Source organism: Suricata suricatta, chromosome 4 (assembly GCF_006229205.1).
Source record: "Suricata suricatta isolate VVHF042 chromosome 4, meerkat_22Aug2017_6uvM2_HiC, whole genome shotgun sequence".
NCBI classification, from domain to species: Eukaryota; Metazoa; Chordata; class Mammalia; order Carnivora; family Herpestidae; genus Suricata; species Suricata suricatta.
In genome coordinates this window covers 144,093,773-144,115,622 of record NC_043703.1, presented here as the reverse complement: position 1 = coordinate 144,115,622, position 21,850 = coordinate 144,093,773, and the positions used below count along the sequence as shown (strand labels likewise).

Genomic DNA, 21,850 nt, shown 5'->3' with positions numbered 1-21,850 from the left:
ATATCATGACCTGAGCCGAAGTCAGTGGCTTAACTGACTGAGTGACTGAGGGGCCCCAATTTTATGATACTTTTACTAAATTCCAGGAATATGCTTTCTGTTTCTAGAGAATTCTGCAGATTATGATGTGTTTCTTTCTCTCCTTCGTAGGTAGTTTGGAGGAACAGTGGTACCTAGAAATCGTGGATAAAGGCAGTGTCTCCTGTCCTACCTGCCAGGCGGTGGGAAGGAAGACCATAGAGGGCTTGAAGAAACACATGGAGACCTGCAAACAGGTTAGAGATTTTGTGGCATTTCGTAAGGGTTATGACCGCTTCTAGTACCTCCGACACCGCCACGGTGTTGGGTGTGCTGATTTACTATGGAGAAGCTGTGGCGGCGTGTTACAAGGAAATCAAAGGCTTCTGAGTCTGACAGACTTGGGTTTGCATCTTCACTGAGCCACTTCCTAGTTGTGTCATTTAGCTTTTTATGTGTAGACCTCGGTTTTCTCATTTATATTATAAATTTTTTAAAATGTTTATTTATTTAATTTTGAGAGACAGAGAGAGACAGCCTGAGCAGGGGAGGGTCAGAGAGAGAGGGAGACACAGAATCCGAAACAGGCTCCAGGCTCTGAGCTGTCAGCACAGAGCTGGATGCGGGGCTTGAACCCATGAACCGTGAGATCATGACCTGAGCCGAAGCCAGATGCTTAAGCGACTGAGCCACCCAGGCATCCCTCATTTATATTGTAAATTATAAAAATAATTTTGTGTAGTCCCTGAGGGGTTAAGAAGAGATAATACATGCTAAGTGCCCACCCCATTACTTGAAATATTGGCAATCAGTAAATGGTAATTTTTACTCCTTTAAAAACGAGTTACTTTTAGTTCTTTGCCCTTGAGGACATGACACCGAGGTGGTGGGGTTCTGAGATTCATGGACTCTTGGAAATAAAGGAGACACAGACGAGAGCATTTGGATAGGACTTTGTTACATTCTGTTTCTCTGTTGAACAGCCTGGCACTGAGCGGTATTTCTTCCTCATAGGAATTATTTACTTGTCATCATTGTGGGAAACAACTTCGTTCACTGGCAGGGATGAAGTATCACGTGATGGCAAATCATAATAGTTTGGTAAGAGTATCTTCTGTCCCGTATGAGCCTGCGTGTGTTTGGACCTCTTAGATGAGTGCGGATAACCCAGTGGAGGTGGCTAAGGCTTGGGGGCTTTGTAGGGGTGTGAGTAAGAACATTTTTGATAGAAGAGTTATGCACAATGAAACCTTTGCGGTGAGTATTTGTGTGTTTAGGTTAGCACCAAAGCTTCGTCTCCTGGAAGATAGAGGCTCTGAGCTCTTATTTGCATTACATTTGCTTCCTTGTCTGTCTAGGAGAAGATGGAGAAAGCCAGGAGTCAGATAACTAAGCTTCATGGGCATCGGCTTAGGTGCTAGTCCAGTCCTTGATTCTCCTATGATACAATTTTTTTCTGTATCTGTCTTTTCCGTGAATCATCTGCTTGTTTGCTTTTCTTGCTTTCCAGCCCATTTTGAAGGCTGGAGATGAAATAGATGAACCAAGTGAAAGAGAACGGCTCCGAACGGTTCTGAAGAGACTGGGAAAGCTCAGGTGCATGCGTGAGGTAAGAGCCCAGGGACAGCGTCTCCTTCTGCCTGGAGTCTTGTGTCAGTGTCTTTCTGTTATTTTCCTCCATTTCTCCTTCTCTCTCGTAGACCTGGTTCTGTGTCATCTTACAGCAGAAGAGTGGTTCCTGCTTTTCCAGGTGTTTTGAATTCATTAATAGCACTTTTTCTCATCTCCACAACCTTATTTTTTTCCCCTTTCCCTTTGTTCAAAGGAGTTTTCTTTACCATCCTTCTTTAGTGTGATGAAAAGGATCTTAGCGTTCTCACTGTGAGGAGCTTTGCCATTGCGGGGTGTTTGATACTGGGGTGGAGTCGAGTCCCAGATCAGAGAGGAAGCTCTGTGACAGGAGACACACAGGTCCAGTTTACTGGATGCTGACAAAACTGATGGACTGTCACGGTTGGTGTAGACAGGACAGCAGTTAGGTCAGGGCCAAGGGCCAAGGAAGGGCTGCGCCAATGGGAAGTGCTGGAAGGGTCCAGTGATACCAGAGGATCTGTTTATATGAAGTGGTGGTTGAGTGCTTTGTGGCTGTGGAGAAATTGAGAAATCATGTCAAAAGATGTAAGATTATAGTTGAGGCCTCTCTCCTGTGTTCAGAGTTGCTCTAGTAGCTTCACCAGCATCATGGGATATCTGTACCATGTCAGAAAATGTGGCAAAGGGGCTGCAGAGCTGGAGGAGATGACCCTGAAATGTCACCACTGTGGAAAGCCATATAAGTCGAAGGCTGGACTTGCGTATCACCTGAGGTCAGAGCATGGGCCTGTGAGTACTGATTACCTTCCAGAGCCTGTTTGGGGATCTATTTTTGGGGGACTCCTTACCCCGACATCTTCCCATATATCCTCAGTTCCTCATCTGTATCCCCTTTTAATCTTTGAATGCTTTTAATTTCCCTTCCTTGTTTTTCCTTGGTTCTCTTATTTCTGCCTTTTGAACATAATTAAGTTAGAGAAATGAAAGATCAGTGTGTAATCTGTGCAGAAGTAAACTCATTATTATATTTTTAAAGCTTAAGGCATTCTGCTTTAGCTAGAAATTTTGTGGAAATCTGTCCAGCTGGTTCTTCCATTCCAATTTTTTGCCTTGACATTTTCCCCTTGATTACATTTCTAGGCTTCCCTCACCTCATGTTTTTTTAGAGTTCAGTTTCAAAGTATAATTTACATATGATAATTAATATTCACTCTTCTTGTTTTTTTAAATTTTTATATATATTTTTAATGTTTATTTTTTGAGAGAGAGAGAGAGTATGAGCGAGCACGCACTTGGGGGGAGGGGCAGAGAGCGAGAGAAGGAGACACAGAATCTAAAGCAGTCTCCAGGTTCCTTGCCATCAGCACAGAGCCCGATGCGGGGCTTGAACCCATGAAACGTGAGATCATGACCTGAGCGGAGGTCAGACGTTTAACCGATTGAGCCACCCAGGTGTACTAATATTCACCGTTTTTAGTATATAGTTATGAGTTTTGACAAATACATAGTCATGTAGTCACCACCACAATCAGGATCTAGAACGAATTGACCACTGACTTATTTTCTGTCCCTTTAGTTTTGCTTTTTTCACAATGTCCTATAAATGGAGTCATACAATATGTAGCCTTTTGAGTCTGGCTTCTTTCACTTAGCATAATACATTTGAGATTCATCCATGTGTTGCATGTATCATTAATTTATTTCTTTTTATTTCTGTCTAGGATTCCATTGTATGGATGTTTCACAGTTTCTTTACCCATTCACCAGTTGAAGAACATTTGGGTTGTTCCCATATTTTGGCAGTTATGAATAAAGCTACTATAAACATTCACATAAAAGGCTTTTGTGTGAACATAAATTTAATTTTTCTTGGGTAAATACTTAGGAATGGAATTGCTAGGCCATATGATAAATGTACGTTTAACTTTATAAAGAAACTGCCAAACTCTTTTTCAGAGTGGCTGTACCATTTTGCATTCTCACTAGTAAAATATGAGAATTCTAGTTGCTCTGTATCCTCTTTAGGACTTGCTATTGTTAGTTTCATTTGTTTCTTAGTTCATTCTATTAGGTATGCAGTGGTATTTCACTGAAGTTTAAATTTGCATCTCCCTAGTGATTAATGACATTGACCATCTTTTCATTTGCTTATTGGCAATGTCAGTTGTTAGTAAAGTGTCCTCTTTATTGAAGTGGCCACTGAAATCCTTTATTATTGGAGTTTTGTTCTCTTTCTATGAAGTTTTGAAAATATTCTGAATTTTTTATATATTTTGGACTGAAGTCCTTTATCAGATACATGTTTTGCAACTATTTTCTCCCAGTCTGTAGCTTGTATATATTTTTTTATAGTGTGTTACAGTTTTTATAAGTTTATCTTGAGAGGGAGAGAGAGCACAGAAGCTGGGGAGGGGAGAGGGAGAGTGAGAATCCCAAGCAGGTTCTGCTCAGTGTGGAGCTTGGTACAGGGCTTGATCTCACAACTGTGAGCTGAGCTGATATCAAGAGTCAGATGCTCAACCAACTGAGACACCCAGGGACCCATATGGTGTTTTTCTTCTTTTTTTTAATCTTTTTATATTTATTTTTGACACAGAGAGAGACAGAGCACAAGTGGGAGAGGAACAGAGAGAGAGGGAGACACAGACTCTAAAACAGGATCCAGGCTCTGAGCTGTCAGCACAGAACCCGATGCAGGGCTCGAACCCACAAATCATGAGATCATGACCTGAGCCAAAGTCGGACGCTTAACCGACTGAGCCACCCAGGCACCCCCTTAGAGTGTTTTTCAAAGAGCAGAGTTCTTAAGTTCAATTTATCTTTTTTTCCTTTTATGGGTAATGCTTTTTTTGTTGTTGTTTCTAAGATCTCTTTGCCCAACTCAGTTTTCTTTTTAATATTTTTATTTTTTTTGAGAGAGACAGAGTGCAAATGGGGGAGGGGCAGAGAGAGTGAGAGAGGGAGACACGGAATGTGAAACAGGCTCCAGGCTCTGAGCTTTCAGCCCAGAGCCCGATACAGGGCTCGAACTCATGAACTGCAAGATCATGAACTGAGCCAAAGTCAGATACTTAACCAACTGAGCCACCCAGGCACCCCCCAACCCAGTTTTCTGTTGCTGCTATAAAATCACAAGCCTGGGTGGCTCAGTCAGTTGAGTGTCTGATTTTGGCTCAGGTCATGATCTCACAGTTCTTGGTTTCCAGCCCTGCATCTGAGCTGTCAGCACAGAGCCTGGAACCTGCTTCGGATTCTGTGTCTCCTTCTCTCTGCCGCTTCCTCATTCACCCTCTGTCTCTCTCTCTCAAAAATAAAATAAAACATTGAAAAAAAAAATCACAAAATTAATGGCCTGGACAACAACTGTATTAGCTCAGCGTGTCCAGGTAGAGCACAGCTCAGCCGGCTCCCCTGTGTGGAACCTCACCAGGCTGGCATCAGAGTTTCAGTGGGACTATTCCTTTTTGGAGGCTCAAAGGGAGAATCCATTTTGAGGCTCATTAAAATTAAGACTTGAGTTCCATGCAGTTAGTTGTAGGCCCTCATTTCCTTGCTTGCTGTAGGCCAGTTTTCAGGTCCGTTCCTCTTCAAGTCAGCATCAGTATCGAGTCTCTCATGCTCTGAATCTCTCCTGCCTTTTCTTCTGTCACACCTCTCTTCCTCAAGATCAACTGATTCTGCACTTTAATTAAATCTACAAAGTACCGTTATATCAGCACTTAGATGAGTGAATAGCAGAGGACTGTAGCCTCCCCAGGGTGTCACCAAAAAACCATCACACTCAGGATTACAAAAATTATCTCCCTTGGTTTCTTCTAGAAGTTTTATAGTTATATGGTTTACGTCCAATTAATTTAGAGTTTTTGTAAGTAGCATGAGACAGGGATGGGTTGAGGTTCATGTCTTTGCACACGGCTATGTCTTGACCTTTAACTACCTATTAATAAACCAGAACAGATTTTACTCTAAGAAGTTTTTTATACCAGCAAAATACGTATTAAGGTGGTGGAGCTTTATGCTAGTGGTTAGCAAGCTAGCAAATAGCTTTTGATACTTAGTGTAGGAAGGATAGCCCTTAATCATTGGCTTTGATGGAAGCTGTGTCTCAGGTCTGTGTTCTGCTATGTCTCATTCTTGCAGATCTCATTCTTTCCAGAGTCAGGACAGCCAGAGTGCTTAAAGGAGATGAGCCTGGAGCCAAAGAGTGGGGGTCGAGTTCAGAGGCGTTCTGCCAAGATAGCCGTGTACCACCTGCAGGAGCTGGCTTCTGCCGAACTGGCCAAGGAGTGGCCTAAGAGGAAGGTGCTTCAGGATTTGGTACCTGACGATCGGAAGGTAAAGTAGAAGCTTGTGTTAATTTGGAACCATGTCTGATGTTGTGCTTACTACATATGGAAAAGTAAATACACTTGACTACTTGATAAACAGTATTTTGTTTCTTACCCCTTAGAGATGGAGTATGTCTGATCCAACTTGAGTGTTTGGATTCATGTGGGTCCTAGCGAGACAGTTTGTTTTCAGAAGTTCCTTAAGGAACCCTTTTAATTTTGAACTGCTTCTGGAGGGAACCTGAATTCCTAGATTAGTCTTTTTTTGTTAGGCTTTGTGTTTCCACTTCGTTAGTTCGTATGTGGTAGTTTATATTTAGTTTAGATAAATGGTTTCAGTTTGTTTTTCTAGCAGCAGAACTCTTCTCCCCACCCACTCTTTTTTTCCAAATGAAAATTTATATAAAACAGTATGTCGAGTAACTTAAAATGGAGTCACTGCAGTGCCTAGCTGGCTCAGCCGGTTAAGTGTCCAACTTCGGCTCAGGTCATGATCTCTGAGTTTGTGAGTTTGAGCCCAAAGTGGGCCTCTGTGCTGACAGTTCAGAGCTTGGAGCTGCTTTGGATTTTGTTTCTTTCTCTCTCTGCCTGCCCTTCCCCTGCTCATGCTCAGTCTCTCTCTCAAAAATAAACAAACATTAAAAAAAAAAATGTAGTTGCTCTGCGTGGGCAGTGAGCACAAAACTTTGCCTACTTGGCCTTCTCCTTGATACTTTTATCATTCCTTCCATGGCCCCAAGTGTACTTCTGATGGTTACAAAACCCAACTTGGAAGCCTTTGGTTTAAAATAGATCATTGACCAAAGGAGTATTATTTGGTCAAGAGGAGACAAGAAGTATATGACTATGGGGTAGTCATGGGAAGGGCTTGGGAGGATATATAAGTGAGGACTAATGTTAGAGCGCTAAGGACCTATTACTCTCCATAGTATCAAGAAGGATAGATTAGATTTGGCCTAGGGCTTTGACTCATGAGGGGAATGTCATATATTATAAGAAAATGTCAGTTCCTAGAAGTTGATACCTTTTATTTGGTTTAAAAATGAGTCCTACTGGTGTCCAAGGAATTGGATCCTGTTCTTGAATATCAGAGCATCCTTTTTTGTTTTCGGACTCATTGCTACCTTTTTCCTGTCACAGGCTCAAGTACATGGTTATCTAAGTTCAGTTTCAGTGTGAATTTTATACAGTGATGTGTGTCTTATTATATTGTAGTCCATTTGCTTTCATTGTACGTGGTCTGTGGTAGGAAATTTGATATAAATATTTGTTAGCTGATTGATAAGATTTGGTAGTCTTATCTAACAGATATTTTCCTAAAATCATCAGTATTATAGTTTGACACTGTATAGGTTAAAGGCGTTATTGTTTTGGTTTTTTTAAACTAAAATTTTAATTTGAATAGATAATATATTCTTGTTGCTTAAAAGTCAAAATGATAATAAACATTGAGATATCTCACTCTCACCCCATCCTTGGTCTAGCCTGTTTCCATGGTAACCGTTCTTGCTGGTTTCTTGTGTCTCCTTCCAGTGTTTCTTAATGCAAATACAAGCAATATGGTCTAGGAAAAACTCTTGTGTTTTCTTTTACTCTCATACTACTACACACTTACCAACACAGATGCATGGGGTTTTTCCCACACAGACTGATTTTCTAACATCACCTGCGTGTCCTACAATTTAATTCAGCCCTGACACTATCTACCTGGAGTTAGTGTCCGGTCCAACAAGGTAAGGGCTCAGCCTCACAGGACTGCTCCAGTTTCAGGTGCCAGTCACAGTCCCAGGTTGTCATCTGTACATCTGACTAATTGGGCTATAAATTGGGGTTCTCATGACCCCCTCCTTGGTTTTGGTAGTTTGCTAGCATGACTCAGAGAACTCAGGGCATCGTGTTTACTAGTTTGTTTTAAGGTTGTAATAAAACCTGAAGATGAACAACCAGTTGAAGAAATACATAGAGTGAGGGCTGGGAGAGTCCCCCGCACAGGAGCTCCTATCCCTGTGGAGTTGGGGGTGCATCACCCTCTGGGGCACACATGTATGCTCTCTGAACCTCATAATTTTGGGATTTTTATAGAGGCTTCATCACATAGGCATGATTGATTATTTCTAGCCCCTTTCCCTCTAGAGAATGGGGAATGGGTCTAAAAGTTCCAAGCTTCTAATCAAGGCTTCGTTTTTCTGGTGACTAGCCCACCCAGGAGCGCACCAAGAATTACCTCATCAGAACAAAAAATATTCCTATCACCCAGGAAATTTCAAGGGATTTATGAACTCTGTACCAAATACTGGTATTATTCAGAAATTTAGGAGTTTTAGGAACTCTCTGTCAGGAACCAGGGTCAAAGACTGAGTATTAGCAGGAACAGAGGGCGGAGAACAATAAATATTTTTTATTATTTCACAAACATATATTCCTTTTTAACAAATGTTTCCATTTGTTTTGAGAGAGAGAGAGCGCACAAAAGAGGGGAAGGGCAGAGAGAGGGAGAGACAGTATCCAACACAGGGCTCAAACTCACAAATTGTGAGACCATGACCTGAGCCCAAATCAAGAGTTGGAAGCTTAGCTGACTGATCCACCGAGGCGTCCCCTGTATTCCTTTTTCAAAAACCTTTTTATTTTGAAATAGTTTTACTTATTTTTATTTTTTTTAAACTCTTTTTTTTGAAATGATTTTATTTATTTTTGAGAGAGAGAGAGAGCGGGAGACACAGAATCTGAAGCAGGCTCCAGGCTCTGAGCTGTCAGCACAGAGCCCGATGTGGGGTCGAACCCATGAACCATGAGATCATGACCTGAGCTGAAGTCTGATGCTCAACGGACTGAGTCACCCAGGCGCCCCTTGAAATAAATTTAGACTTACAGAGCCATTGCAAACTTAGTACAGAGTTCCCATATGCTTTTTACCTGGCCTCCCCTCATGCCAACGTCTTACATAACCAATAACATAGGATCCCATCAAGATCTCCTATTTAATTCTCTTTACTGTGTCTCCTTAGTCAACTGTCATCTGTTATAATTCTGTCTTTTTTGATCTTTTGTGCTCTTGACACTTTTGAAGAGGATAGGCTGGTTATTTTGTAGACTATCCCTAATACAGATTTGTCTAGTGTTTTCTCAAGATTAAACTGAAGGCTACATGTTTTGTGAAGAACACCACTGAAACAGTGTTTACCCTTCTCAGCGGACCGTATAGGAGGTATATGATGTTGATGTGTCTTTTTACTGATGATAACTTTGATCACTTGATTAGGGTATATTGTCCAGTTTTCTCCAAGGCAAAATTACAGTTTTCCCCTTTATAATTAGTGAATACTTTGTTGGGAGACTGACACTGTGCAACTATGGTGTGTCTTATCATACTTCTGCCCATTTACTGTAGCATCTGTCAGTGATTCTTGCCTGCCACGGTTATTATTATGAATGTTTGCCTAATGATGGTTTGTGTTCCATTATTTCTTCCATAAATTATTAATTGGACTTCTACTGTGAGAAAAAAATGTCCTTTTTTTCTATTAATCTATTTATACCAGTATGGACTCGTGGGTATTTTATTGTAGGATTATAATCCAGTGCTATTCTTATTCATTTTGTGGGTCAAATTGTTCTAGAATTGGCCATCAAGAGCTCTTTGAAGTGAGCGCCTGTGTCTTTTTGACATGCTTCTATCATTCTTTGGAGTACTTTTTTACTCTTTGACACCATAATATGCTGTAGAGTCATCTTATATATATTCCCTTCCCCAGCCCTGGAATCAACCATTCCTCTAAAGAATCCTGGTTTCTTTTCATTAGAGAATGTATTTAAAAACCAAGATTTGAATGCTGGGTGTATTTGTTCCTGTGGGGGTGTCATTGCTTCCAGGCCCTCTTGGTGGATAGAACTGGGACATATATGTATGTATATTCATAGATGAATAAACACACTCTGTGTTCATTTCTATGTCTGTCTGTATACATGTTTAAAGCCACAGTACCTTCAGTTCCAATCCAACACCACAATTTCATTCTTGCCTTTCTCTATGCTTATTTGTAACTCCTTTCTCCAACAGTAAGAAAACCTAGCTCTCATTGTCTGTAATATATTTACTCATTAGCTTAGTCCTAGTATAACATAAAGTAGTTTCACAACTGTTAATCCATACCCCTCTGAAAACAGCTTCATTAGCTATAGAACAATATTTACATATAGTTCTTTTCATCTTTAGCCTTACAGTATGTAGTCAAAATGTTATTTTTTTTAAAGTTTACTTATTTATCTTGATAGAGAGTTGGGGAGGGGCAGAGAGAGAGGGGGAAAGAGAGAATGTCAAGCAGGCTCCACACTAACATGAACTGTGAGATCATGACCTGAGCCAAAGTCGGATCCTTAATGGACTGAGCCACCAGGTGCCCCTCAAAGTATTATTTTACAGTTATTTAGATTGGCTTTCTCCCTCAATCCCTTTGTTATGTTTCTCATTTGTAATCCTTAGGTTCATATGTTACTTTTTTTTACATTTTGAGTACATCCTGTTTAATTGAAGCTAGTCCTGTATTTGGGGGGAATGCGAAACACTACCATAGTTCTAGAAGTTAGACCTCTACAAAAGGTCTTTACTTAGAGAAGGGTCACGGCCCTCTTCCTGGCCTTCCCATCCCTTGTACCCTTCTATTTCCATCCTGTTCCCACCCTGCTCCCCGCCAAGATAACCACACTCAGTTTCTGGTTTATCCTTCCCATAGTTTTATGGGGTAGATGACCTGATACATGCATATTTTCTTATATCTTTTTCTTTCTTACATAGAAACTTGTTTGTAATTTGCTTCACTTCACTTAAAAGTGTATCCTGGACATCACTCCATATGTGTTCATAGAGATACCCTCATTCTTGTTTTGTAGCTGTGTAAATGTGATCGTTTACTATATGAATATAAGTTTATATAAATATTTTCCTATCACTAGAAAAGGTTTTAGATGGACCCAAATATGCTAGCTGCAGAGGAGAGGAAGCACTTACAAAGAAGGCCAGCTCTGTGCTCTGATTCCTCTTAGAGATTTCCCAGAGTCTCTTTAGGCTCCCTTCCTTATTTTCCCTTACCTCTCTGGGTTTTGGTCCTGTTTTCCTGTTTTAGAGCATCAGCTTCTTTTCAGATACTTCCATTTTCCGAACAGGAGGATTGTTTGCTCACTGGAAATACAGCTGTTACTTGTGGTGGACTTCGTAAGAACTGACTACTGGTGCTGGCTGTCTCTTTTGGAAACTGCCGTAGTTGTAACCGTAACTAAATTAGGGGCACCTGGCTGGCTCAGGATCTTGTGACTCTGGATCTTGGGGTTGTGAGTTCGAGCCCCACATTGGGTATACAGATTACTTAAATAAAAAAATCTGGAGAGAGAGAGAAAGAGGGAGAGAGATTACCTTGGGTCAAAGCATATGAAGGCAAGTGTGAGGAATAATTTTGCTTGGGCAGTGTAAGATCATATGTTCCATCCCTCAGTTCTCTCACATCTTTGTTTTAGGTTGAATTTTCTTAGGTTTCTTCGTTTGAATTTTTTAAAATGTTTATTTGTTTTTGAGAGAGAGAGAGACAAAGCATGAGCAGGGAAGTGGCAGAGGGGGAGGGAGACACAGAATCCAAATCAGGCTCCAGGCTTTGAGCTGTCAGCACAGAGCCCAGTAGGAGGCTCAAACTCACAAACCACGAGATAATGACCTGAGCCAAAGTCAGATACTCAATTGACTGAGCCACCCAGGTGCCCCTGAATTTTATAAATACCAAAATTTTTTTAAATTTTTTTTAATGTTTTTTATTTATTTTTGATACAGAGAGAGACAGAGCATGAAAGGGGGAGGGTCAGAGAGAGGGAGATACAGAATCGGAAGCAGGCTCCAGGCTCTGAGCTATCTGTCAGCACAGAGCCCGACGTGGGGCTCGATCCCACGAACGTGAGATCTGACCTGAGCCGAAGCCGGAGGCTTAACCGACTGAGCCACCCAGGCGCCCCTATAAATACCAAAATTTAACATGACATCTTTGAAGAAAAAGGACAAATGCAAATAAGCAAGGAAAAATCATTAAAGTCACTCAAAACTCTACCACCCAGATATGACTACTGTTAACATTTTGATGTATAGTCTTCTAGCTTTTTCCCCATCTGCATATATTTCTATTGCATATGTTATATGTGTGTGTGTATATGTACCATATTTATGAGTGTACATGCATTTTGCAGTATATATTTGTATGTCTTTTTTGTAATGAGTACTTTAACTGTAAATGCTCAGTCACTAGCTGTTTAAAACTGTAGATGAAGTGCTGTATCTGAAAGTCTCCTGCTCGCTGTTAAAGGTCAGAACTATTCTAATATTAAAAAATAGACAGTTAAAAAAAACAGACAGTTATACTTACCAGTTTCAGATAAATTTGTATTTAAAGGGTCTTACATACTACAAAATTTTTTGCACATGAAAATATGTTTGTCAGACTCCAGAATTACATCACCTAAAGAGTTGGGTGTGAAACTTTTGGGTTATTTTGATTGGAAATTCTATTCCTCCAATAAAATATTTTTTGTCTTGTAGTTAAAATATACTCGCCCTGGGCTCCCTACCTTCAGCCAGGAAGTACTCCACAAATGGAAGTCAGACATCAAGAAATATCATCGCATTCAGTGCCCTAACCAGGTGGTTCTTTCTCATTCATTTATTCAGTAAATGTTAATCAAGTTTATCAAGCTACTGTCTCGGTTATTGACTCCTTCCTGACAAAGCATCTGAACCTTAGTGGCTTAAAATGTCAGTTATTCTATTTGTTCAGAGTTCTATACATCAGGAATTGTGTCAGGGCTCAGCGAGCATTCTCCTGCTGTCCATGGCATCAGCTGGGATCGCTCATGGGTTGTATGCAGCTGCAAGTTCCCATGGGACCTGAATGAATGTCCAAGATGGCTTCTGTGCAGCTAATTGAGCCTCGAACTTGGCTCTCCACATGGCCTCTCCGCCCATGAGGTTATAGTGGGTGACCAGCAGGGTACATGGCAACTGACTTCTTAGAGTGTCCCAAGAACCCCAAGATAAAAGCTACAGGCCTCAGGCCTAGCTTCAGAGTTTGTTCAGCAGTATTTCCATTGCATTCTATTGGTCAAAGGAGTCACAGGGTTAACCCAGATTCAAAGGGAAGGTGAATAGACTCTGCTGCTTACAGGGAGGAGTGGCAGAGAATTTTTGTTATTTTACTCTACCACAGCTGTGTATGCAGTACTGTAGGAAGGAGGAGATCTACCAGAAATAGGAGACGTATTTGTACTGAAGAAGGCAGATTTAAAAAATAATCTAACCATGCAATTTTCTGTTTCTCTAAGAGTCACAGAAAAAAGTCTCCAGGAAGGGAATATCTTAAACTTTTCTGAACAGCTTGTCCACCCTTTAAAAAAACCCACAAAAACAAAACCAAAAACCTTTCCATGGTTTTCCATTTTACTTTTGTGGCTTGTGTGTGAATTTTTTTCTGTTTGGTTTGTAGTACAATTTGTTGGGCTTCTCCCCCTAAATGTAGGGTTGGTCAGTGTGAACGGCCAGATTGCTAAGAGAAGGATGCGGTTTGGCACAGTCTTCATGTTATTTCTTCTCTTTTTCAGGGTTGTGAGGCTGTCTACAGTAGTGTATCAGGCCTGAAGGCTCACCTGGGCTCTTGTACCTTGGTTTGTAACTTTCTGAACGCTTTTTTTAATGTGACCTCTAAAACAAAAGTCTGACATGGAAGAGAATTCAGTTTAGGTGGATGGCTGGTCACTCTGTTTGCTGTGATGTTCAGAGGCTTGTTTAGTCTTTTATGTCCTAAAGATTCTTAATCTGATATTGGCTAGGATGCCAGCATATGTCCAAGACACAGAAAAAGCCAACATAGCCTTAAGTCTTATCAACTGAAAAAGTTGGAGAAAAATATTATTAGTTTTGAGTCTATATGAGGGATTTAACTTCTTCTACCTGTGCCTCTCCTGCCCCGGGCCTGCCTTGTGTTATTGGGCCTTAAGCTTTCTAGAATCAATTGACATATGCTTATCTGGATCCATGAAGATCCTCTAATCTGATCTGAATTAAGCCTCCGGGGATGGGAAGTAGACTCTATCCTGGAGTGTCAGAGAAACAGCTATTCACCTCACTGAATCTTCTCTGTGTTGGCCCAGGTGCCCTACAACTCACAGGCATGGGGACTGCTGCCGCTTTTTAATTCCATTCAGAAATACCTCCTCACACAAAATGAGCACCGTGGACGCTCAGAGGTTCAGGAAGGGAGAGAAAGCTCAGTTCGGGGCAGCAAGGGAGCGTAGGCATCCAAACCAGATCTGTTCATGAACGCCTAGGAGTTTGTCATCATGATCTTAGTTTCTGAGTCCTTAAACCAGGCGTGATGGACGATACACCTCTAATTCTGGACTTCCAAGGCCCTCTTTGGAGCAGTGGATTATAGTGGGAAGAATTATACATTGGTGACTTTGGTGAACTTCAGGTATTTGATCATTTGGGAAGAGGAACCAAGAGAATGTGGAAGTGAAGTGACAGAAACAAGGGAAGATGAAGTAGGAGTACTGGAGGTCGTGTCGAGGGGGTAGGGGTATTATGTATAGAATTATATTAGGATAGATTTCTAGTGGTGATAGTTTGCCTAAATCTGGTTTTCCCAAATGTATTGCCGTATTGGTTTTTCTTCCTTCTTACCTTTGCTGGAGTAAAGTCCCCTCTTTTCATCTCTAACAGTCCCCACACATGACCCAGGCATGTGTTCCTGAATTTACCAGTAATTCCCTTTTCTTTCTCTCTTGAAAACAGGGCACCTTTGTGGCTGGAAAATACAAGTGTCTTCTGTGTCAGAAAGAATTTGTGTCAGAGAGTGGTGTCAAGTATCACATCAACTCTGTCCATGCTGAGGTGAGGTCCCTGCCCTCCCATGAGGTTTTTGTAATCCTGTGGAACCCATATGTGTGCCTCCAGAAGGGTGGAGTTTGTGTGTTGTTACGGGCTAGGACTGCCCAGGAAATTACCTTGGAAGTGGTTACCGGAGCCACTGGAGTTAAAACACTTTGTAAAAGTAGATGCATAATTGTATTTTCTATGAAAGCATTTGCAGTCACTGTAAGTCTGAGCATCTCTGAGCTCTTCTGTTTCTTTTAAATTTAGTTAAATCAGGCCTGTTGGCACTAGGCTGAGTTTACACCTTTGGAATCTTGTTTCCCAGTAACCTATACTTCTGTGTTCTAGTATTCAAATTAATGTTTTTGATCAACCTGTTTTTAAGGTTGTTTAAAATACTGCAAAGAAACAACTGTGAAGGACATTTGTGAGACAGCCAGAGTCATTGGAATACAACTCTATTAAATAATCGTAATGAGTCAATGTAATTGTATTCTGGTTTTGCAGGGGAATGCCCTTGTTCTTAGGCAGATGTGTGCTGTAGTTTTTCGGGATGAAATATGTCTGAAAATAAGTTGCAAATGGAAGAAGGAAGAAAGAGGGAAGAGAGGTTAACAATGGTACATTTAGGGTTCATTGAACTATTACAACTTTTCTGAAGGTTTGTACATTTTGAAAATTAAAAAATAAATTCTGGGGGCCCCTGGGTGGCTCCGTTGGTTAAGCCTCCAACTTTGGCTCAGGTCATGATCTCACATTCGTGGGTTTGAGCCCCGTGTTGGGCTCTGTGCTGACAGCTCAGAGCCTGGAGCCTGCTTCGGATTCTGTGTCTCCCTCTCTCTCTCTGCCCCTCCCCCTCTCATGATCTGTCTCTCTCTGTCTCAAAAATTAAAAAAAAATTAAAAATTTTTTTAAAAAATAAAAAATAATTCTGTATAAAAATGTTTTAAAGTTTAGGGGCACCTGGGTAGCTCAGTTGGTTGAGCTTCCAACTTTGGCTTGGGTCATGATCTCATGGTTTGTGAGTTTGAGCCCCCACATCGGGCTCTGCACTGACAGCTCAGAGCCTGGAGCCTGCTTCAGATTCTGTGTCTCCTTCTCTCTCTCTACCCCTCCCCTGCGTATATGCTTGCTCACGCTCTCAAAAATAAATAAACATTAAAAAAAAGATAATTAACTCCTGACAAAATCTGGTCTTTATGTAGTTAACCTGTCCCCAGTTTCTTCTTAAAAAGTTGGAACCAACAAATTTCACTTAGTTTGGGGCTTGTTCCCCATGCATTTGTTTAATGAGTTGTGCCTGTGTTTATGAATTCTGTGTGGTGGCAAAACACTTTTATTTTGTGCCTCCCTTTCTGCCTCACATGTTCTTATGCTACTTGTTTTTAAAACAGGAATTTTCAAATACATGAAAATGGACAGAACGGCATAATGAATAGCTTTAACAGATATGTATAGCTTTAACAGATTGGCCAACAAGTTTATGGCCAATCTTGTTTTCATTTATAACCACACCTACTTCTCTTGTTCCTTAAAGATTTATTTATTTTTTTAGTTTATTTATTTTGAGAGACTCTGTGCATGCATGTGCACACAAGCAGGGGAGGGGCAGAGAGAGTGGGAGAGAGAGAAACCCAAGCAGGCTCCATGCTGTCAGCACAGAGCCTGACGCTTGATCCTACCATCCTTGAGATCATGACCTGAGCCAAAATCAGTTGTCAGGTGCTTAACTGACTGTGCCACCCAGGTATCCCTTAAAGGCTTATTTTGAACAAATTTCACATACCATGTCAACTCTCACTGCTTCTTTCGTTGTGTCTAAAATATAGAGACTTTTAAAAATACATGACCATAACCATCATTATACCTAAAAAAAATTATCAGTGATTCCTGAATATCATTATATCTCTAGTTATTATTTAAATTATTTAAATTTCCCTGATTGCCTCATAATTTTTTTTCAGAGTTGACTTGTTGAAATCAGGAGCAAAAAAGGAACAAAAAGGTCCATGTACTGTATGTTTTAATCTAGAGCGCTGTCCAGTAGAAACGGGGTGTGAGCCATGTATGGGATTTAATGTTGTCTGGTAACCACATTCTGAAAGTATAAGAAAAACAGGTGATTTTAATGTTGATTATTTTATTTAATCCAGTATATCTAAAATATTATCTTTTGAACACAGAGTTGGTAAAAAATTATTGAGATACTTTATATTTTTTCATACTAAGTCTTTGAAATTTAATGTGTATTGTTACATATTTATTGAAAGCATATCTCAATTTGGATTAGTCATTTTTCAAGAGCTTATTAGCCACATGTGGCTACTGACTATCTCATTGGACGATGTAGGTCTAGAAGTTTCCCCTTCCTCTCTCCCCACCCCAGACTTATTTGTTGAAGAAACAGGGTTATTTTCACATATGTTTATGCACATTTTGGAGTTTGCTGATTACATTCCTGTGGTAGTGGACCTCTAGCAGAATATTTCCTATAAATTGGTTGTTAGACCTGATCAGATCACTTGATTAAGACTGAAGTCTGTCTCTCTTTTTTCTTTCTTTTTCTTTTGTTCATTTGTTCATTCATTCTTTCTTTTTCTTTCTCTCTTTCTTTCATTTGTGCAAGAATATTTCATAATTAGATTTCATGTTCCTTAACTCTTAATTTTTTAAACTGAGTCTTAGAGAAGCTAAGTAATTTCCCCATGGTCACAGAGACAGAAACAGAGTTGGGATTTGCACCCAGGCAGTCTGGCTGCAAATATTACCATGAAGTAAATATCTCCTATATCCCAAGGCTTTATATCTCTTGAGAGTTTTACAAAGGAGCTAGATGAGTGGGATGATGGCTAGGCGGTCCGACTTCGTGGATCACTTATTAACGTGCCCCAAATGATGTCTTACTCAGTAAATGCTTATAACGACTGCTCGTGGTGAATTTCTCCAGTTTCAAGTACAGTATTCTAAGCTATGGTTTCCTATCTCTTTCCTCCTTACTGTGTTCTGCCCTAACCATGCCTTTTAGAGATTCTTCCCACACCCATTCTTTATGTTCTCTACTGTGTATTGACCGGATGATTTTTCCATTTTCCGTTTGCCTCTGTAGGACTGGTTCGTTGTAAACCCGACCACAACCAAAAGCTTCGAAAAGCTAATGAAGATAAAGCAGCGGCAGCAAGAGGAAGAGAAGCGGAGGCAGCAGCACAGGAGCCGAAGGTCTCTGCGAAGGCTGCAGCAGAGTGGCATCGAGCTTCCTGAGGCAGACCTGAGTCTTAGAGTAGGGAAGGATCAGAGGAGGAGTAACGAGGAGTTGCTAGTGTCGACCTCCTGTAAGGAGCCGGAGCAGGAGCCAGTGCCAGCACAGTTCCAGAAAGTAAAGGCCCCAAAGACTAATCATAAACGAGGAAGGAAGTAGGCAGGCAGTGTAAAAGCTCCTGGGAGAGCGGACGTGATGCCGTTGTCACGGGGGCCTGTGCTGGGAGGACTGAGTCCCGGGGGCTGAGTGGGGAGGAGAGCACTCTCTCAGCTGTTTGTGCGAGGCGGTGCCTTTCTCAGCTCCTTCCTCCTGTGTAAATTTCACTGCTCTTCCTATTTATTCACTTTGACCCACCCCGCCCACCCCCTTTTTGGTAGGTTTTCCTGCTATTTCTCATTGGAGTCCTCTTGTTTTTCTCTTATCTTGCCCAAAGAGCTCCCTCTTAAGGCCAACTGTGGGCTCCTCTTGCCCTGTACAAAACTGAGAAACCTGTTTGGTTGTCCTTTTCCTTCCTGGGCTATAGAATGTTCAATGAATCTCCATTGATTTAGTAGTCATTCCATCATCTCGCTTATAAAGCAATTCCAAATTAATTTTTTTAAACCATACTGATTTATCATTTTGTATTTGTGATATAACAATCCTAGAAGCTAGAACTGTCGTCACTCACGTAATAAGCTTATCCTGTCTCCTTGGGAAGCAGATTTTATGGAGGCTGTTTGTTCTCTCAATATGGTTTTAGGGTTGAAAGTAAGAAAATGGATGTAGGGTGAAAAAGCTAGAACCTCGCTACTCTGGTTTTACTGGGAAATGTTTTGTTTATCCCAAGTAGCAGTGACTAAGTAGACCTACAGGCATGAAAAGCAGCCCAGTCAGTAAAATGTTGCAGACATTAAAATGGAAAGGAGGAAGTAGAAGAAGCAATAAATACTGCCTCATCTTTCCCGGGGCTTGAGGCCTCAATGGTTGCTATGATCAGTGCCCTCCTAAAGCTTGTTTTCTCCCCCAGTTTTAAGGATTGAGAAATACCACATTACACTTGATGTTTTGACACAGAATCCTAGTGTTCCTGGTGATGCCACTAAGATTGGTAGCCAGGGTAAACATTCCTTCTCCCTGGACTTGACCTTACCTGTTAGTCTATGCCGTGCTGTCTTTATTCCTCCCTTTAGCCAACCTATGTCTCTTGGAATTTTCTGAGAATATTGTCCTCTATCCTCTTTTATATGTGGAGTTCTATCCTCTTTGTATCTTGAGACTTTGTCACCAGATGTAGATATTTATCCGGAGTTGGAACGAAAAATTCCTTTTCTGTACCTCATGCCTACCTGCTAATGTCTAGTGGGCTACTTCTCTTTGAGGCTGGCTTTCTCTCGAACATTGTTTAGAGCAGCTCTGTTGTTGTGTTTCCAGATTCTTTTCCCCTTTTCCGTAAATATTGGTCTTATATATTCTTGCCAATTTTTGTGGCATATGCCACATAAAAAGCAAGGACCCTTAACCCTGATATGGATAAATACTACCTTTTCAAATTCTGAAAGGCTGTTACTACTCTTTAACTCTGTATTCTGTGCTGCTCCACATAGCTTTAAAATGTGGGCTTTTGTGAAGACCACTTTGAAACAAGGGAGCATTGAAACCAGATTTGGATACTGCCAGAACAGACAGTTGTAAAACAAGTGAAGGACATGGTATGTCCACTCTACATTTCCATTGGCAGTTGCACCCTTAAAACCCTTTCAGTAGATGAGGATTGTCAGGGAGGGGAAATGAAGAAGCTATATTAATAATTTCTGGTGAGTAAGACTTGGGGAATGTTGGGCAATGACAAAAGAAATAAATGACTGTCAGTTAGAATGATGTTTCCAGTTCATTGACTCCAACCTGCTATTTGACTTCTTGCTGACACGGTGTTTGGGGGTAAGAAAATGGCTGGACATGGGAGTGGGTTTGAAATAAGGTCAAATGCGGTGTCTTGGTAGTTCTTTAGCTCCTGAAGTCTGCTGGTTAATGAGTAAATTTGTTTGAGATTAAAGTGACTTAATACAGGAAACTTGGCCAGTCTCATCCAGGGCCCTTGCAAGCACTTTAAAAATGTTTTCTTCCTGGGGCCAGGTCTCAGAAGGACTGTCCTAATCATACTATTGAGTTTTCAAATTTTTTAGACAAAATTCATTAGAATAACAAATTTGACAATATCAGATATGGCCAGGTTATGGGTGAACTCTCATGCACGGTTTGGAATGTAAATTGGTACAATTGCTTGGAAACAATTTGGCAGTATCTAGTGAAGCTGAAAATATGCCCTTAAGACTCCACAGTTTTACTCCTGGTATACACAGAGAAAACCCTCTTGCCCAGATGTACCAAGAATGATACTGTGGTATTACATGTAGCAGAGTCTACCAGCTGTCTGCCAAAATCTGCTCTCGCCTTACAGGCTTCTCAGATTAGAGGCCACATGGCTAGGTTCTGTTCCCAGCCCTCCAGTCCCCTGCCCCTGTAGTGAAGGGGCAGCCAACTCACTTGTCTCCAGTAGAATGTGAGTAGAAGTGATGTGTGACACCTCCAGAGTAGAGGTTGTGAGAAAGTAAGGGCACCCCTTTGCTTTCATTTTCCTTCATTGGGCCATATGCAGATAATAAAATGGCTTTAGGGGGTGGTAGAGCACAAAATGGGAAATGGTTGATGCCCTGAATCACCCCAAAAGGGACTAATTGCTAGCCAGGAACATCTGAGACTGTTAAAGAGGAAAAAAAAATCTGTTATTTGAGACATTATACACTCTTGGGTCTCCTTATCAGCCTACTCTAATACATAATCTAATTGTGTATCATCAGAAGAGGTAAATACAGTGGAATACTATATAACTATAAAATTAACTAGGGCTTGTATCATGAATAAATCCTAAAGATAATGTCTGGAAAAGCAGATTACAGAATACATCAAGGGTACCATTTATATAAGGTTTAAAAACATGTAAAAACAGGGGCGCCTGGGTGGCTTAGTTGGTTAAGTGGCCGACTTTGGCTCAGGTTGTGATTTCACATTTGTGGGTTCGAGCCCCGTGTCGGGCTCTATGCCGACAGCTCAGAGCCTGGAGCCTGCTTCGGATTCTGTGTGTGTGTCTCTGCCCCTCCCCCACTCATGCTCTCTGTCTCAATAATAAACATAAAAAATTTTTTAAAAACATGGAAAAACAATATTCTATATTGTTTATGGATATATGTATTTGTTATATAATATATATTTAGTATACATTTATAGTTTAATGTATATTAATATATACATAGCATGAGAACATGCACAGAAATGATAAACACTGAATTTAGGACAGTGCTTCTGGGATTCAGAGGGATTACAAGTGAATTTATAAGGTCTTTTTTTTTTTCCCACGTCAGAGGGGTAATGTGTCGTAACAAGGTTTAAGGGTGGCACATGTCACACAATGGCGTGAACACCCAATCATCACGCTTATGAACTACAAAAGGATCCAAGGTCTTACTTCTTAAGGTGGATGGATAATCAGTTGTATTTTTCTGTATTGTGTGTCTGAAATACTTCATGTATTTTTTGGGAAAGACTTCATTTCAAAAGTTCTCTCAAATTACTGCTCACCTCCTTCTTAAAAGGGATCACTTTAGAAATTTTACTTTTGCTTCATTCTTTTTTTTTAATGTTTGAGAGAGAGAGAGAGAGAGAGGAAGCACAAGTGTGTGGGGGAGGGGCAGGGAGAGGGAGAGAGAGAATCCT

At 40.8% G+C, this 21,850-nt stretch overlaps 1 protein-coding gene and 1 pseudogene across 2 annotated transcripts in view; one reads left to right on the top strand and one right to left on the bottom strand.

The window, feature by feature from the left end:
* The window catches only part of ZNF512 (zinc finger protein 512), a 32,202-nt gene extending 12,248 nt beyond the window's left edge, over positions 1-19,954 (top strand). For both annotated transcript variants that reach the window (XM_029938058.1, XM_029938056.1), the window contains exons 6-14: positions 151-275; positions 1,033-1,119; positions 1,529-1,627; positions 2,233-2,400; positions 5,752-5,946; positions 12,514-12,615; positions 13,569-13,631; positions 14,761-14,859; positions 17,948-19,954. In XM_029938058.1, the coding sequence (XP_029793918.1) occupies positions 151-275; positions 1,033-1,119; positions 1,529-1,627; positions 2,233-2,400; positions 5,752-5,946; positions 12,514-12,615; positions 13,569-13,631; positions 14,761-14,859; positions 17,948-18,256 (1,247 nt within the window). In that variant the 3' untranslated portion in view covers positions 18,257-19,954. The remainder of the gene's footprint in view (positions 1-150; positions 276-1,032; positions 1,120-1,528; positions 1,628-2,232; positions 2,401-5,751; positions 5,947-12,513; positions 12,616-13,568; positions 13,632-14,760; positions 14,860-17,947) is intronic.
* Positions 19,955-21,492: 1,538 nt separating this feature from the next.
* On the bottom strand, positions 21,493-21,590 carry LOC115290995 (annotated as a pseudogene).
* Positions 21,591-21,850: the final 260 nt, after the last annotated feature.